Source organism: Schistocerca serialis, chromosome 2 (genome assembly GCF_023864345.2).
Source record: "Schistocerca serialis cubense isolate TAMUIC-IGC-003099 chromosome 2, iqSchSeri2.2, whole genome shotgun sequence".
NCBI lineage: Eukaryota > Metazoa > Arthropoda > Insecta > Orthoptera > Acrididae > Schistocerca > Schistocerca serialis.
In genome coordinates, this window is record NC_064639.1 from 268,426,600 (window position 1) to 268,445,391 (window position 18,792).

The following is an 18,792-nucleotide window of genomic DNA, read 5'->3' on the forward strand; positions in this document are numbered from 1 at the left end:
TCCTGCAGAAATGCAGGGTTTCGCAGGTATCGAATGAAGGGTAGAGCCACGGGTCGTAACACATCTGAAATGTAACGTCCACTGTTCGAAGTGCCGTCAATGCGAACAAGAGGTGACCGAGACGTGTAACCAATGGCACCCCATACCATCACGCCGGGTGATACGCCAGTATGGCGATGACGAATACACGCTTCCAATGTGCGTTCACCGCGATGTCGCCAAACACGGATGCGACCATGATGATGCTGTCAACAAAACCTGGATTCATCCGAAAAAATGACGTTTTGCCATTCATGCACCCATGATCGACGTTGAGTACACCATCGCAGGCGCTCCTGTCTGTGCTGCAGCGTCAAGGGTAACCGCAGCCACGGTCTCCGGGCTGATAGTCTATGCTGCTGAAAACGTCGTCGAACTGTTCGTGCAGATGGTTGTTGCCTTGCAAACGTCCCCATCTGTTGACTCAGGGATCGAAACGTGGCTGCACGATCCGTTACAGCCATGCGGATAAGATGCCTATCGTCTCGACTGCTAGTGAGGCCGTTGGGATCCAGCACGGCGTTCCGTATTACCCTCCTGAAGCCACCGATTCCATATTCTGCTAACAGTCACTGGATCTCGACTAACGCGAGCAGCAATGTCGCGATACGATAAACCGCAATCGCGATAGGCTGCAATCCGACCTTTATCAAAGTCGGAAACGTGATGGTACGCATTTCTCCTCCTTACACGAGGCATCACAACAACGTTTCACCAGGCAACGCCGGTTAACTGCTGTTTGTGTATGAGAAATCGGTAGGAAAATTTCTTCATGTCAGCACGTTGTGGGTGTCGCCACCGGTGCCAACCTTGTGTGAATGCTCTGAAAAGCTAATCATTTGCGTATCACAACATCTTCTTCCTGTCGGTTAAATTTCACGTCTGTAGCACGTCATCTTCGTGGTGCAGCAATTTTAATGGCCAGTAGTGTATTTGCTGGATGTATTCCAATCTCTGTCTTCCTCTACAGTTTTTGCCCTCTACAGCTCCTGTGGTACCATGAAAGTCATTCCCTGTTGTCTTAACAGATGTCCTATCACTCTGTCCCTTCTCCTTATCAGTGTTTTCCACATATTCCTTTCCTCTCCGATTCTACGTGGAACCTCCTCATTCCTTACCTCATCAGTCTACCTGATTTTCAACATTCGTTTGTAGCACCACATCTCAATCGCTTCGATTCTCTTCTGTTCCGGTTTTCCCACAGTCCATGTTTCACTACCATGCTTACTCCAGACGTACATTCTCAGAAATTTCTTTCTCAAATTCAGGCTGATATCTGATGTTAGTAGACTTCTGTCGGTCAGGAATGCCTTTTTTGCCGTAGCTAGTCTGCTGTTGATGTCTCTCCGTCCGTCATTGGTTATTTTACTGCCTAGGTAGCAGAATTCTTTAACTTCATCTCCTTTGTGACCATCAATTTTGATATTAAGTTTATCGCTGTTTCCATTTCTACTACTTCTCATTACCTTCGTCTTTCTTTTCTTTATTCTCAGTCCATACTGTGTACTCATTAGAGCTGATCATTCCATTCTGCAGATCACGTAATTCTTCTTCACTTTCACTCAGGATAGCAATATCATCAGCGAATCGTATCACTGATATCATTTCACCTTGAATTTTAATTCCACTCCTCAACCTTTCTTTTATTTCCATCATTGCTTTCTCGATGTACAGATTGAACAGTAGGGGCGAAAGGCTGCATCCTTGCCTTACACCATTTTTAATTCGAGCACTTTGTTCTTGGTCGTCCACTATTATTATTCCCTTTTGGCTGTTGTACATATTGTATATGAGCCGTCCCTCCCTATAGCTTACCCCTACGTCTTCCAGAATTTCGAACATCTTGCACCCTTTTACATTGTCGAACGCTTTTTCCAGGTCGACATATCCTATGAACGTGACTTGATTTTTCTTTAGTCTTGGTTCAAATGGCTCTAAGCACTATGGGACTTAACACCTGAGGTCATCAGTCCCCTGTACTTAGAACTACTTAAACCTAACTAACCTAAGGACATCACACACATCCATGCCCGAGGCAGGATTCGAACCTGCGACCGTAGCGGTCGCGCAGTTCCACACTGAAGGCCAAGGAGGTAATGACTGCGTGACATACCAACTGTTCCTGGAGCGGGAAATTCAAAGAACCGGAAATGGATCCTGAACCATTGTGCAATCCGCTGGCGAACATTACAGGAAGCCACAGAGTAAATACAAACGCGCAAATATCACGTCGGCAGTCGAAGAAGGTGGAACACTGTCCAGGAAGAAAACTATTACACTCGAGCCCACTGATAAAATGGATTATAAGATTATCTGTAATCTTTGTAAGAAACGGAAACTTCCATAGAAGAGAAAGCGAGATGCAGAAGAAGCCAAAATATTTTGGTCCAAAGTGAAGAACGAGAAGAGACACAGCGACACAAACCGAAAACGTGACTAACCATATAGACAAGGGCCACTAGATAATGGAGAGAATGAGTGGAGTTTCTAGGAGAGGCTAAGAAGAAAGGAAAGCAAGGAACGGACAGCATGCCTACCTCCAGACAAGGAAGAGTTAAAGGTCATACTATCAAGTCCAGAAAAAGTTGAAAGTGCAATAAATGCAAGGTGTGACAGCACGCAACAAGCTGTAGTAGCGAGTGTCACAGCACATAGCAGCTACAGAGTATAACAAACACTAGAGGCTGCATCGCCTAGGCAGACGATCTGTTAATTATAGTATCTGCTGACACAAGGGCTGAATTAGAGGAAAACAGTACGGTAATTCTCGAAAGACTAAGCAACTGGTGCGTAGAATACTAACGATAGCAGAGCAGAAAACAGTTTATACATGTTACTAAAAGGAGCATTTTCAAGAATAAAAAAAAATCCCGCAGAGACCTATTTGTGAAAAGAAAAGAAGTATATAGGTACCTTGGAATTAACATCGACGAAAAGCAAAAGTTCAATGCACATGTAGAAATTGTCTGCCAGAGAGGCATTAAAATTATACATAAAATAGCAACAACTATACTCCTGCTTCTCACAGGTGCACATAGAACAACCCCGACAGAGGCGTTGCTAGTGATATTAGGCTTGCTATCTCTAGATCTACCAGTAAGGAAGACAAGTGCACAATATTGTTTCAAAAAGCGCGGTTATGATAAGATAAGGAGATACTGGGCACAAGATCCTTATCGAATAAGGAAATAAAGGCATACATTAAGAGAGAATGGCAAAAAATCTGGGAAAGGCCAGGAACAGCTAGGAGAACCTACGAGTTCTTTCCTGACGTGAAATAAAGAACAAGAATGATATACACTCCTGGAAATGGAAAAAAGAACACATTGACACCGGTGTGTCAGACCCACCATACTTGCTCCGGACACTGCGAGAGGGCTGTACAAGCAATGATCACACGCACGGCACAGCGGACACACCAGGAACCGCGGTGTTGGCCGTCGAATGGCGCTAGCTGCGCAGCATTTGTGCACCGCCGCCGTCAGTGTCAGCCAGTTTGCCGTGGCATACGGAGCTCCATCGCAGTCTTTAACACTGGTAGCATGCCGCGACAGCGTGGACGTGAACCGTATGTGCAGTTGACGGACTTTGAGCGAGGGCGTATAGTGGGCATGCGGGAGGCCGGGTGGACGTACCGCCGAATTGCTCAACACGTGGGGCGTGAGGTCTCCACAGTACATCGATGTTGTCGTCAGTGGTCGGCGGAAGGTGCACGTGCCCGTCGACCTGGGACCGGACCGCAGCGACGCACGGATGCACGCCAAGACCGCAGGATCCTACGCAGTGCCGTAGGGGACCGCACCGCCACTTCCCAGCAAATTAGGGACACTGTTGCTCCTGGGGTATCGGCGAGGACCATTCGCAACCGTCTCCATGAAGCTGGGCTACGGTCCCGCACACCGTTAGGCCGTCTTCCGCTCACGCCCCAACATCGTGCAGCCCACCTCCAGTGGTGTCGCGACAGGCGTGAATGGAGGGACGAATGGAGACGTGTCGTCTTCAGCGATGAGAGTCGCTTCTGCCTTGGTGCCAATGATGGTCGTATGCGTGTTTGGCGCCGTGCAGGTGAGCGCCACAATCAGGACTGCATACGACCGAGGCACACAGGGCCAACACCCGGCATCATGGTGTGGGGAGCGATCTCCTACACTGGCCGTACACCACTGGTGATCGTCGAGGGGACACTGAATAGTGCACGGTACATCCAAACCGTCATAGAACCCATCGTTCTACCATTCCTAGACCGGCAAGGGAACTTGCTGTTCCAACAGGACAATGCACGTCCGCATGTATCCCGTGCCACCCAGCGTGCTCTAGAAGGTGTAAGTCAACTACCCTGGCCAGCAAGATCTCCGGATCTGTCCCCCATTGAGCATGTTTGGGACTGGATGAAGCGTCGTCTCACGCGGTCTGCACGTCCAGCACGAACGCTGGTCCAACTGAGGCGCCAGGTGGAAATGGCATGGCAAGCCGTTCCACAGGACTACATCCAGCATCTCTACGATCGTCTCCATGGGAGAATAGCAGCCTGCATTGCTGCGAAAGGTGGATATACACTGTACTAGTGCCGACATTGTGCATGCTCTGTTGCCTGTGTCTATGTGCCTGTGGTTCTGTCAGTGTGATCATGTGATGTATCTGACCCCAGGAATGTGTCAATAAACTTTCCCCTTCCTGGGACAATGAATTGACGGTGTTCTTATTTCAATTTCCAGGAGTGTATTTCCTTCCGACCAGGGAAGCTATACACTACTTGTCGGGACATGGTCCGTATCCCAACTAATTACTAAAAATGGAACAGTGCACCACAGACACTTGTGAATGTGGAGCAATTGATACTCCGGATCACATCGTCTGGAAATGTGCCGTTAGACAAGATGTTACAGACCAGCACAGGAAAGCATGTGGAAATGCAACATTCTGTAGTCTAACTAGGAATGAGGAACGATGGCGTAAACAGAACTCGCTTTCAGCTAAGGTATCAGCTTTATTTCATACAGATAATAGACTAAAAGAAAAAAAAAACTTTGTGTTCTGCTTTACGGCAGGTTTTTTCATGGGGGAAGCCTCGTCAGAAAGGTCCACCACATGAACGTCTATGGAAGTGATTCCAGTGGCGGTTTCCCGTTGCCTTCCACTGATGATGGTGAAAGGATAATGAGGACAACATAACACCCAGTCCCTGAGCGAAGAAAATCTCCCACCCAGCCAGGAATCGAACCCGGGCCCCTTGGTGAGACAGACCGCCGCGTTGACCACTCAGCTATCGTGGCGGACAGACTAAAAGAAAATAGGAAATAAATACATAAATAAATTTCAAAATAGCCTTACTCTTTTCAACATTCCGTCATTTACAAAGTATGTAAAATACAAGACAAAACTGGTATAAAAATATGAAAATATGTTATATTTTATCACTGATTAGAGACTTTGTGTAATGAGTGTAGTATGGTTTTCTAGCTTACCACTGATATGACAGTCACGTAAAATTGTCCAGTATACAGGGTGTTACAAAAAGGTACGGACAAACTTTCAGGAAACATTGCTCACACACAAAGAAAGAAAATGGCTCTGAGCACTATGGGACTTAACATCTGTGGCCATCAGTCCCCTAGAACTTAGAACTACTTAAACCTAACTAACCTAAGGACATCACACACATCCATGCCCGAGGCAGGATTCGAACCTGCGACCGTAGCAGTCGCGCGGTTCCGGACTGCGCGCCTAGAACCGCTAGACCACAAAGAAAGAAAATATGTTACGTGGACATTTGTACGGAAACGCTTACTTTCCATGTTAGAGCTCATTTTATTACTTCTCTTCAAATCACATTAATCATGGAATGGAAACACACAGCAACAGAACGTACCAGCGTGACTTCAAACACTTTGTTACAGGAAATGTTCGAAATGTCCTCCGTTACCGAGGATACATGCATCCACCTTCCGTCGCATGGAATCCCTGATGCGCTGATGCAGCCCTAGAGAATGGCGTATTGTATCACAGCCGTCCACAATACGAGCACGAAGAGTCTCTACATTTGGTACCGGGGTTGCGTAGACAAGAGCTTTCAAATGCCCCCATAAATGAAAGTCAAGAGGGTTGAGGTCAGGAGAGCGTGGAGGCCATCGAATTGGTCCGCCTCTACCAACCCATCGGTCACCGAATCTGTTGTTGAGAAGCGTACGAACACTTCGACTGAAATGTGCAGGAGCTCCATCGTGCGTGAACCACATGTTCTGTCGTACTTGTAAAGGTACATGTTCTAGCAGCACAGGTAGAGTATCCCGTATGAAATCATAATAACGTGCTCCATTGAGCGTAGGTGGAAGAACATGGGGCCCAATCAAGACATCACCAACAATGCCTGCTCAAACGTTCACAGAAAATCTGTGTTGATGACGTGATTGCATAATTGCGTGCGGATTCTCGTCAGCCCACACATGTTGACTGTGAAAATTTACAATTTGATCACGTTGGAATGAAGCCTCATCCGTAAAGAGAACATTTGCACTGAAATGAGGATTGACACATTGTTGGATGAACCATTCGCAGAAGTGTACCCATGGAGGCCAATCAGCTGCTGATAGTGCCTGCACACGCTGTACATGGTACGGAAACAACCGGTTCTCCCGTAGCACTCTCCATACAGTGACGTGGTCAACGTTAGCTTGTTTAGCAGCAACTTCTCTGACGCTGACATTAGGGTTATCGTCAACTGCACGAAGAATTGCCTCGTCCATTGCAGGTGTCCTCTTTGTTCTAGGTCTTCCCCAGTCGCGAGTCATAGGCTGAAATGTTCCGTGCTCCCTAAGACGCCGATCAATTGCTTCGAACGTCTTTCTGTCGGGACACCTTCGTTCTGGAAATCTGTCTCGATACAAACGTACCGCGCCACGGCTATTGCCCCGTGCTAATCCATACATCAAATGGGCATCTGCCAACTCCGCAATTGTAAACATTGCACTGACTGCAAAACCTCGTTCGTGATGAACACTAACCTGTTGATGCTACGTACTGATGTGCTTGATGCTAGTACTGTAGAGCAATGAGTCGCATGTCAACACAAGCACCGAAGCCAACATTACCTTCCTTCAATTGGGCCAACTGGCGGTGAATCGAGGAAGTACAGTACATAATGACGAAACTAAAATGAGCTCTAACATGGAAATTAAGCGTTTCCGGACACATGTCCACATAACATCTTTTCTTTATTTGTGTGTGAGGAATGTTTCCTGAAAGTTAGGCCGTACCTTTTTGTAACACCCTGTATACATCGTCAACATTCTCAATCACGAGACAAGTGCAAACTGCTACCAAGGAATTGGAAGCAAAGTGGACTGAATAGCTAGGTGGCGGTGTATACATGGTACATGCTGGATTTGTTTGTTCAGAAATATATTTTTATCATTACATCGTCTATAACTATTTCGTCAGTAAAGAAGCCAACGGCGTTGACAAATTAGTAACACAGGTTTCCAACCTATCATCGAAGTTAAGTAATCTTGTGTGAGGTTACCAATCGGATGGATGACCCTTTGGACAAAACTGGTTCCCATTGGTTTTAAGGAGACACTAGTCGCCGAAGGAGCGTCCAACTGAAAGACTTGCACCAGGCCGAGGTGCCACACGACACCACCTTCTTTATCAGTAAGCAATTCACGGAAATAACTTCAGAATGTTTTACAAAATGGTATTTCTTACAAAACAATACGTAACAGATCTTTTGTATGGTCGAAAATAATACATTGGAAGAGGCTGCTGAGTGGCATACATGAGCCTGTTAGTTTATACACTGCTCAGTTGCCGAAAATTGTTTGTTAACAGATAGTTTACCGCATGCACGATATTTACACTTAGCGGCCGCTTTCAGTGTTTTAATTTCGATCACTCAGAAGATCCGTTACGTATTTTGTAAAACATTGCAAAGTGATTTCCATGAATTGTTTACCCATTAAATTGTTTTATACGGTGTAACGATAAAAATGTAGTCGTGAACAAACAATTGCAGTGTATACCATGTATCCAGCGCCAACTAACAACATTAAGAAACTGAATTCTACAGTAACGCGGGAAATTATAATTTTGTTTTGTTTTGAGAAGCTTTCAGAATCTGTATAGCTTCTGCAAAATCAAGAACCCTCGTACAACGCATTATTTGCAGACAAGTAAATTGTTCTTTGTATCTTTCTTTGCGTGCACAATGCCAGAGATAAGAGTAATACAGTTGCGCTGGTGTAGCATGTAAAATTAGATGATTTCGTTGTAAACAAACCCTGTCTTAGTGTTACGGTGCACGTAAGACTACCACAGTATGAGACGTAAGGTCGTTAATTCGTTGTTGACAGCCGGGAGTAAGCCACGCCACTCAGTTTTTAGTTCTTTCCCGCAAGGGGAAGGCGGAAACTTTGGGAATTCTTCTTCTTTCGTGCCTTGAATTATGTTTTTATGATCTGAGCCAGTTTATTGATAGATTTGCAGAGGCGGGAGTGTACAGTTCTTACGTGGCAATGAGAAGTCTGTAGTCCTGACCTACGATAGATCAAGAACTTATGGCTGTAAATATGCAGGCTCAACCTTTGGCAACTGCGAGTAATGATTGCGATAAATCAGTACTTCTTGGGCCACGCGGGATTAACCGAGCGGTCTGAGGCGCTGCAGTCATGGACTGTGCGGCTGGTCCCGGCGGAGGTTCGAGTCCTCCCTCGGGCGTGTGTGTGTGTGTGTGTTTGTCCTTAGGATAATTTAGGTTAAGTAGTGTGTAAGCTTAGGGACTGATGACCGTAGCAGTTAAGTCCCATAAGATTTCACACACATTTACTTAGTACTTCTTGGCATAAACTCTAGAGTAGTATTCTATGCCGACTCCAGCATACTTTGCACGTAATCTTTATTGAGTCTTGAGATACAATTGACGATAAGAGAAAGTGGTGGTGCAGCTTCCCAACTTGGCAAGGGCAAACACATGACATCACAAGCTTTTTCTTTTAGCAATGACGCAATCGTCTTGATGTGAAAAGTCACACCTTCCTCTACCCTCCCATCCCCTCCTCTCTCCTCCACAGTCAAAATCAGTATCGTAACAAAACGAGATAGCCAATCATAGTAGAGTGATTTAGCGGTCATAAAAGTGAGGCAGCCTAACACATTGTAGCCACAGAACAGCCATCTTAGCCACGTCAATAAAATTGTGTAAAGGGAATAACTTACAGTATTACCACAGCTAAGATACATCAGCAAACACACACACACACACACACACACACAAACACACACACACACACGCACGCACACACACACACACACACACATGTGCACACGCAGACACCATGTTTACGCCATGTAATAATGGGTTAAGTAGTGGTACTGCGCACACAAAGCTCGATCTCCGTGCCATACAGTGTGCAAGGCACAAGGATAACTGAAAGTAAACATTTTCCTCATCTAAACTGTTCTGTGAAGTTTGTCAAGAGTCAGCAATACTCATTGCAGGTCGAAAATGTCTTCAAAAAATAAGTCAGCAAAACAAAAAATGCAATATTTACATCAAGTGTCACAACGTTACTTTCCACACACACACACACACACACACACACACACACACACACACACACGTCGTTTATCATAATATATAAATATAATTACAGATCTCTCTGTCCGTGAGCAGAAACTTGAAATTAGCATCAGAATGAAATTTCTCAAAATATGTAAGTCTCTGAGCAAAAGCGACATGTAGCACTACTGGACTACAGTATTTAAAAAAGAAACACAAACATGGCTTGTGTATTGGCACTGATGATAAAAGGTATAGGTTAAGCAGCAATTGCTGACTATCAAAGTTTGATCATTGTATCTCACTTTACAACTACAATGGATTAACAAATTAAATATTTCACCATCTAATTTGTCTGTATTACGTATTAAAATATACAAGCTCACTTATTGGCAGCACTGAAAAAAGCTTATGTTAGTTGATAAAATTTATTTGTACTTAGATTTTTGTACCACATATTAAATTCATCAAAATAAATAAAAATTAATTCTACAATATTAAAAAACGTAGATGAGCACTTTTCCTAATCTAAGTTAAAGCTTAAAACACATTTGTTGATGGTGAGTATTATGTTATTTCCAAGTCTAACTAAACTCCTTAAAAAATGTGTCAGAAACCGACATCAAACTTAACCAAACGTTATAATCACATCCATGCTATGGTATTAACGTCCTCTTCAAAACGTTTGTCATCTTCTTCTGTCACTCAGTAGAAACTCCATGGCACTTTGGTGCAGCAGAATGCTGAACTGGAGTATTACATTCCTTATAGGTAAGAAAGGAGAGTTGCAATGCTTTCAATTACCAACATTCAAAATCATTTAAACATTATAACAACTCCGTGACACGGTATTATTTTACTCTACAAAACGTTTGTCATTTTCTACTGGTAATTCTAGATCATGCCATCACACAGCAGAAACTAAACGACACTTCAGTGGAAAAGCATATTGAACAGTATAAATATACATACGTAAGGGTACGAAACAAGGGTTACTATGTTTCCAGTTACCCACTTCCAAAATCAATGATACATTATAGTGACTCCTTGCTGGGGTATTAACTTTATCTTGCAGCAAATAATCGTTTGTAATCTCTTGCTCATAATGCTAACTTATCCTATTGCACAGTGGAAACAACAATGCCAATGCGGCAAGGCAATGATAGTGGACACAAAAAGGCGATAAAATTGAACAATGTTCTAACACCAGAAGCTTGACAGTTGGTGTCATTTACAGGGGTCAGTTACCGTGGAGTATCAGCTACTGGGGCTGTCTGCTATCTGGGTGTCAGCTGTTGGATCGTATCCTCACACATCGTCATGTTACAGCAAAATTCAGATACTGGATCTTAAAACTGGAAACGGAATGGATGAGTATTTCATTCACACAGACCGTTAACACGAAACGGAACAGAACAGATTGGAATGGAACATAACTGAGCGGATCAGAATGGAATGGAGTGGGTTGGGACGGAACAGTACAGGTGACTTATTGACCAAGAATTTTACATTCATTTAAATCAGCTCCTGAATTGAGTCTTATGTGCAAATTGGGAAGTCTTGGTGTCCATCCTGTTTAGGTGACTGGGGAAATTTCTATGGTGGATGATGGACCTAGGTGCCATCTAGCTTGTGGATAACACGTAAACATCATCTGCGGGCTGGGGAGTGGGGAGTGCGGGGAGGAGGGGTGGGTGGAGGGAGAGAGGAGTGACTGATGGCAGATTAGAGTACTGTTGGCCACTCTTCCATTGTGTTTCTTACAAAAACTGTATTTCCGTGTGCTATATACACTGTCTTTAGCTCAGGACTGTGGTCAGATGCACTGAAATCGGGGATAAGGAAGCGCTCCTTGAGGTATATGTAATTCGTTTCAGGTTTTAGTTGTCTTCCATAACGCTCTGGAATCCAGAGAAAGTTCATCGACTTTCCTTACCTCTATAGCTGAAATGTCTTCTGCATTATATTTATAAGATGGATGTTGTATTATCTCCACACTGCTTGGGTGGGGGCATCCGACTGTAATTTTGGCGAATCCAGTGTGGTCAAGAACTTGTTGAAACCAAGTGGTCTGACGAATTGGAGAGCTTGGATGATAACCACTGCACCTGTGGCAAGTTCTGAGGAAACGATTACTCCTGTCAACTGCTAAGTAAGGTATGTCCTCAACGAGAGTTGTCTTAATTAGTTACATATTACATGGGGGAGAGATCCGGCGACATAGCTGACCAAGGTAGGATTTGGCAAGCACAGAGACAAGCGTAGACACTCTCGTCGTCTGTGGGCTGACGTTATCTCTGTATGTTAAGTCCAGGATAGCTTACCATAAGGGGCAACAAAATGTGGCACAGAATATCGTCGACATATCGCTGTGATGTAAGGGTGCCACGGATGACAAACAATGGGGCCTTCCTGTGGAAAGAAATGGCACCTCAGAGCACCACTCCTGGTTATCGAGCCGTATGGTGGGTGACAGTCAGGTTGGTATCCCTCAACTGTTGGGCGCTTATCTAGACATGTCTTTACATAAAAATATCATGATGACGAAGAATGAATAAGTTTGCAAAATATTAAATTCATTGGTATTTAAATACGGTTGCATGCCAGCTATACTCTATAAAAGAATTTAAAAAAAGCTGTATCACTAAATAGTTACCCGGATAGGACGTAAATTGGTAGATGTTATGTACATGTACAGAAAAACAAATTGATTACAATTTCAGAAAAATTGGATGATTAATTCAAGAGAAACAGCTTCAAAAATTGAGCAAATCAATAATGCGTTGGTCCACCTCTGACCCTTATGCAAGCAGTAATTCGGCTTCGAATTAATCGATAGAGTTTTTGGATGTTCTCCTGAGGGATATCGCGCCAAATTCCGTCCAACTGGGTCGTCAAAGTTCCGAGATGGTGGGAGTGCTCCAAACGTTCCCGATGGGGGAGAGATCCGGCGACATAGCTGACCAAGGTAGGATTTGGCAAGCACAGAGGCAAGCGTAGACACTCTCGTCGTCTGCGGGCTGGCGTTATCTCTCTGTATGTTAAGTCCAGGATAGCTTACCATAAGGGGCAACAAAATGTGGCACAGAATATCGTCGACATATCGCTGCGATGTAAGGGTGCCACGGATGACAAACAATGGGGCCTTCCTGTGGAAAGAAATGGCACCTCAGAGCACCACTCCTGGTTATCGAGCCGTATGGTGGGTGACAGTCAGGTTGGTATCCCTCAACTGTTGGGCGCTTATCTAGACATGTCTTCGCTGGCCGTTGGGCTCAGTATAAAGTGGGAGTCGTCGCTGAAGACGACTCTGCTCCAGTCAACGGGATTCCCATCTGGAGACGCCTCAGACAGCGATGGGATACGAACCTGACTGTCGCCCACCATACGACTTGACAACCAGGTGTGATGGCCTGTGATGCCATTTCTTTTCGTAGAAGGACTCTTTTGGTTGTTACTCGCTGTCCCCATACAGCTCAACAGTCGACGATATTCTATGCCAAGTTTTGTTGCCCTCCTGGGCTTACATTTCAGCAAGATAACGCCCATCCACACATCCCGGGAGTTCTAATTCTCACCTCCATACTTACCAAACCCTACCTTGAGCAGCAAGGTCGCAGATCTACCCCTTCCTCCCCCCCTCCCCTCCCCCAATTGTGAACGTTTGAAGCACTATGGGCAGGGCCCTCGGTCCATAGTTGGATTTTGATGATCTAGCGCGCCAATTGGACAGAATTTGGCACGATGTCCCTCAGGAGGACATCCAGTAACTCTATCAACCAATGACAAACCGAATAACTGCTTGCATAAGGGCCAGAGGCTGCCCAGGGCGTTAATGACTCGTTCAGTATGTGAAGCTCTTTTTCTTGAATAAATCATTAATTTTTTCTGAAACTGTAATAATTTGTTCATCTGTACAAGTACATCACATCTATCGATTTCCGACCCATTAGGATAATTACTTCGTGGTGCGTCGTTTTTTCTTTTTGTCTTACAAGGAATTCTTTGAGTGCGGAGTCGCAAGTTTAGTTTTTAATAAGGCTTGTCTGAAAATGGTGTTTTAACAATAATGTCAGGAAAAATATTAACTGCTAATGACTCACCAAGTGTGTGAGGAGAGCGACAGCAAATGAGTGTCCAGGAGGTGTAGAAATCAAACTCCAGTGGGAGGTATGTACTACACTTCACATAACAGACGTCGTCGATATTCAAGAGATGTTGAAAACAAACTATTAGTTTGCACCAAAAACTCCGAATGAAAAATGGCGCGCCATAGTGATCATAAACGCTCGCACCATCAAGATCGAAGGCAAACTTCTTGGGAGTTACAACGATGCAGGACGTTCAGTTAGGTATCTACTCTTAAAGAATACATATAGAATGATGTTGGTGTAGGCGGGGTGATGAGAACTGATCTAATGTGATGGTATGCGTCCGAATGCGATACAGTCTGTCGTGGAGCCTATCGTGAAACTGCATACCCTGTAAGGGTGGCTGCAGACAATGAGATAACATGTTTTGTAGGCACGGAAAAGCAAACATCCAAAGGCTGAATTTGTTCAGGGGTTCCAGGTGGAATGAATTGCAATGTCACACACTTTTCAGGAGGGATACTTTGCTCTAAAGGAATATAATTTGTATACGCAGACCATGAATCAAACAAAAGCAAGTTATTTTGACCAGAGATTGGCCAGAAGCAGTCCTCATGCCATAGTTGTAGTTCTCTTAGCCCTTTTTCCCACTCTTGCTTGCTGTGGCGTAATTATTATCTACTTCCCTTGCAAGATGACGCACACAAGAAAGAATCATAGGGGACAGAGCACTTTCAACTTCTCGCATCACAATAAATAAATAACTTTTCAGCCAGTTTACCATGCAGATTAACAGTCGGAATAATTGTATAAGTATTCCTTAAGGGACTGATGTTAGTTGATCTTCATGTAACTCTCTTGGTACCTTTAATTTCCAGGGTTTCTTTCATATGCATTTCATTTTCAAATTCACATTGATCGGAGTTGAAAACAAATTCCTTACTGAACGATGGGATAAATTTGTTTATTTAATACGACGGCATACAACCGAATGCGATGCAGTCTGTCGTGGAGCGTATCGTGAAACTGATTACCCTTTTAAGGCGTGACTGCAGACAGATACAAATATATACTATCGATAAGAAATGATTTCAGTTAGCAAGGAGCGATTAGTGAGGTAACATCATCATGACGAAACGTTAGGCTTCATCTAAACAGTAAATATCATGTAAGCATAGTCAGTGTTCTTGGATATAACTATAGTGTACTGTGGGTCTACATTTAACTCATTTTGTTTCTTATTTCCACACCATGTTGCAACCACTGAACAGGGTAGAAATAACTGCTCGATACATCATCAGTCTGGTGCAAAGTGTTCGATCTTTATTTAGAAAGACCCGTTATAGCACACATACAAAAGCAAAATGGACAGCAAGTATTTTGTTCTCCGCATACTTTTCCGATAATCAGTTAATTAATAATATATTTCCTAGATGGAGAAAGTGGTCAACTTGTTCCAAAGGTGTGTTAGAAACATAGATACTGATATCCAGAAAGACAGCTTCAAGAACTGGATGTGCTGATACTTTTCTTTTTGGGATGTTGATGAGGCCAAACCGTTCATACGTACTGTAGAAAAAATTTACAAATAGCTGTAGCTGCTCGGGCGTATCAGCGAGAGAAGCGCAGTCGTCTGCATACTGCAGTTCAGACTTGTGAACCTCTTAGAATGGGGTGTAGACTGATTAGACAGTCCTCTGTCAAATCTGTATTTAATTTCTACACCTCAATTGCTTACAGACGATGTCTCAGAAAGCATGACTGCTAGTTTCAGGGCAAAGAACGTTGATGCGGATGTTGGTGTGAGAACACAACCTTGTTTGAGTCTTTTAGTTCAAATGGTTCAAATGGCTCTGAGCACTATGGGACTTAACTGCTAAGGTCATCAGTCCCCTAGAACTTAGAACTACTTAAACCTAGCTAACCTAAGGACATCACACACATCCATGCCCGAGGCAGGATTCGAACCTGCGACCGTAGCGGTCGCGCGGCTCCAGACTGTAGCGCCTAGAACCGCTCGGCCACTCCGGCCGGCAACGTTTTAGTGATACGCGATTTATCAGATTTTTCATCCTGGTATTGAACTTGCTCAGGCATGTCATCAAGCAGAATTTGAGTAAGCCCAACAGAGTGTCCAGGGCAGCCGAACAGTGTAAGAACCTACACATAGCCTTCTCTAGATCATAGAACGCAAATAGTAAAGGCTTGTGTTGGTCCCTGTACTTCTACCCTAATTGTCTCGCACAGAAGATCATATCAATAGCGATACTCGAAGGGTGAAATTCGCAGTGAGGTTCGGGAAGTACAGTCTCGTAATGAGTCCGGAGGCTATTAATAAGAATTCGAGTAAAAGTTTTACCAGCTACGGAGAGCAAACATATGCCACTGCAATTACCATAGATGCTCTGGTTTCCTTTTCTAATGTTGGTGACAGTTGTTAAGATCATCATGTTAGCTAGTACCTTACGAGTTTCCCGCATTAGAAGGGACAGGGAGAACGGTTTTTAGAGGCAAGCCGCTGTTTTTAATGATCTCCATAGTGATGTTGTCAAATCCGGGTGCCATTCTTGGTTTCATAGTATCTAGAGCCTTGCTAAATTCATTAACTGTCGGAGGAACTGCCATCCAAGATTGTACTGGATGTTGTGCGATGTGTTTGAAGAAGTCGTTCAAAAATGTTCAAATGTGTGTGAATTCCTAAGGGACCAAACTGCTTAGGTTATCGGTCCCTAGACTTACACACTACTTAAACTAACTAAAACTAACCTATGCTAAGAACAACACACACGCCCATGCCCGATGGAGGACTCGAACTTCCGGCGGGAGGGGCCGCGCAGTCCGTGACAAGACGCCTCGAACCGCGCGGCCGCTCATGGCGGCGAAGAAGTCGTCATTGTCAGAAGAGTTACGGTTTAACAGTGAGCTGAAGTGCTCTTTCCAGAGTCTAACGATGTCCTGACCGTCTGCGAGGATGGCCATACTGTCGGCAGCCATGCATCCCTTTTTCTTCCAGCGTCAAAACTCCGCAAGTCCCTGGGATCTCATAGACTTTGAAATTCTTTAGCCTTTTGTTGTCATCAGTTGTCCTTGAGTGTTCTTATTTTAGTCTCGTATTTCTACCTGAGCCATTGAAATTATGTTTTCTTTTCCATGGAGGACAGATCCTGAGCAACATACAGGTAAGCATCCCTCTTGACACTTACGCATTTCTTAACCAGTTCATTACTGACATCGTGTTGTTTAAGAAGGGCTGAAGGATGTGTCACGATGTCTGGTAATCACTTGCGACACTGAGTTTGGGGTCTACTTCTACATAATAGACAGATGGAAATGAGGGGACAAATTAGGGCATATATCAACAGGTAATTGTTTTCAGAAATATCTATATAGTAACTTTTCTTCTAGATTTGACCAGTACTACTTTCTGTAGGCATGTCTGCCACATTTTTTTTATGCAGCTCCTATTTTTGTTGGGTAATCCATCGGTTCATCTGAAAATCTGTTCAAAAACACAACAGTGTGCCATTCAAGTAAACAAAAGGAAGCAGGAGCAAAATGCACACCGATCATTGCTGTTCTGCTAACTTAGATTCTCCATAGATGAGTAGTGTTTCTATCTTCTCTTCGTTGGTGTAAATTGTACGCAAACAAACCTTCAACTGGCGACGATCAGTATGCATTTTCCTGATGTTTCCATTAGTTTGCTGTCAATACAGTAAGTGAACGAGCTGCATTATCCTGGATAGCTGCACTATGTGCTAATAGAGGAGAGTCAAAGTCATTTTTGTGTTACGTATTTAATGACGTCATGTTTCCTTGAACGAAAATATAGGATGCTATTTAAAAAATGACGCACTGTTATTCAGATCTTCGTAACGAACGAAGTGAAAAGACAATCATGTTGGTTAATGTCCCACTGGTAGCTAAACAACATTTGCTTGATACATTTTAGTTTTGTTTCTGGAAGAGAAGTTGTTTAGGGTGTATGAGATAAATGGAACACGTTATATATATTTTTGTCATTATTTCTTAAAGTGCCCATCGTATTGTTCCGCCAGCACCGTTAGTGGTGTGGTCACTGAGATGAGAGTTTTGGTGTTGCAGACTGATGTCAGCGTGGAGGACTGCAGAGGCATCTCGATACTACCTGGGGAGCTGCTTCTGCCGGTACCTGCAGACCTGTGGCAGAACCTGTACATGGAGGACCTTGCTGAAGACATGCTTTCGCTTGTCCATGATGCGTACGGCGTATGCTTTTACCACGAGATGAACGAGGATCTGTTTCCCAGTCCCAACTCGGCCTACGGTCGGCTTGGCCAATGGAATTGTCCTTCAATCTTCTTCGGCTCCACAGGGAATGATTCGTCCAAACGCCGACGGTGACGAGGCGTCGGGCCACAGTCCACTATCTCTAAGACAGAACACTGCCATCAGTTCTGTACATAGGACACATTTAACAGTCATTTGGAAGGTTAAAACTGCTGTTTCTTACTCATGATCTTACAAAGTGACGTTTCCCGGCTGTGGTGCTATGAGGGTCTGTATTTATTTCACATTGCGCCAGTTGTTTCTCGTGGGAGTGAACGTGAAATTTTCCAACTTATTATCACTGGCTGTGAGTTTAATAATTTCGTATCCCCAGAAAAAAATAAAATTAAATGTATTAACTTAGTAATTAGCACTTTAGGTCAGTCTGTGCGAGTGAAACCAGTGTTATCATTCCTTACTCTTTCGCCTTTATTTCTTGAAAAGCACTTCAGTGGCGTCAAATACACAGTGTGAACAGCAGTTCCACTGAACAACTTTTAGAGATGGTAGTATGGACCAAAACAAGAAAAAAAGTGTCCAGTAAACATGGGCTCTAAAGCACGTACCTTGAGAGCTATCAGCACTTATTCATCTTCGCTACTCCGAAATACGTCTCTTCTGCTGAACAAGTGCTCGTAGCTCTGAGGGTATGAATTTTAATGGCCGTTTTTAAGAGACATTTTTTCTTGTTTTGGTCAATACTATCTCCACCAAAAAAAAAAAAAAAATGGAAAGCAAAGAGCGTGCTGTAGAACAAATGTATTTCACAGTATTAAAGACGACCAAGGGCTCATAGCTCTT

At 43.9% G+C, this 18,792-nt stretch overlaps 1 protein-coding gene across 1 annotated transcript in view; it reads left to right on the top strand.

Moving 5' to 3' along the window:
* The window catches only part of LOC126455893 (uncharacterized), a 74,883-nt gene extending 56,817 nt beyond the window's left edge, over positions 1-18,066 (top strand). Inside the window, exon 5 of the mRNA XM_050091651.1 lies at positions 17,788-18,066. Coding sequence (XP_049947608.1) covers positions 17,788-18,066 — 279 coding nt within the window. The remainder of the gene's footprint in view (positions 1-17,787) is intronic.
* Positions 18,067-18,792: the final 726 nt, after the last annotated feature.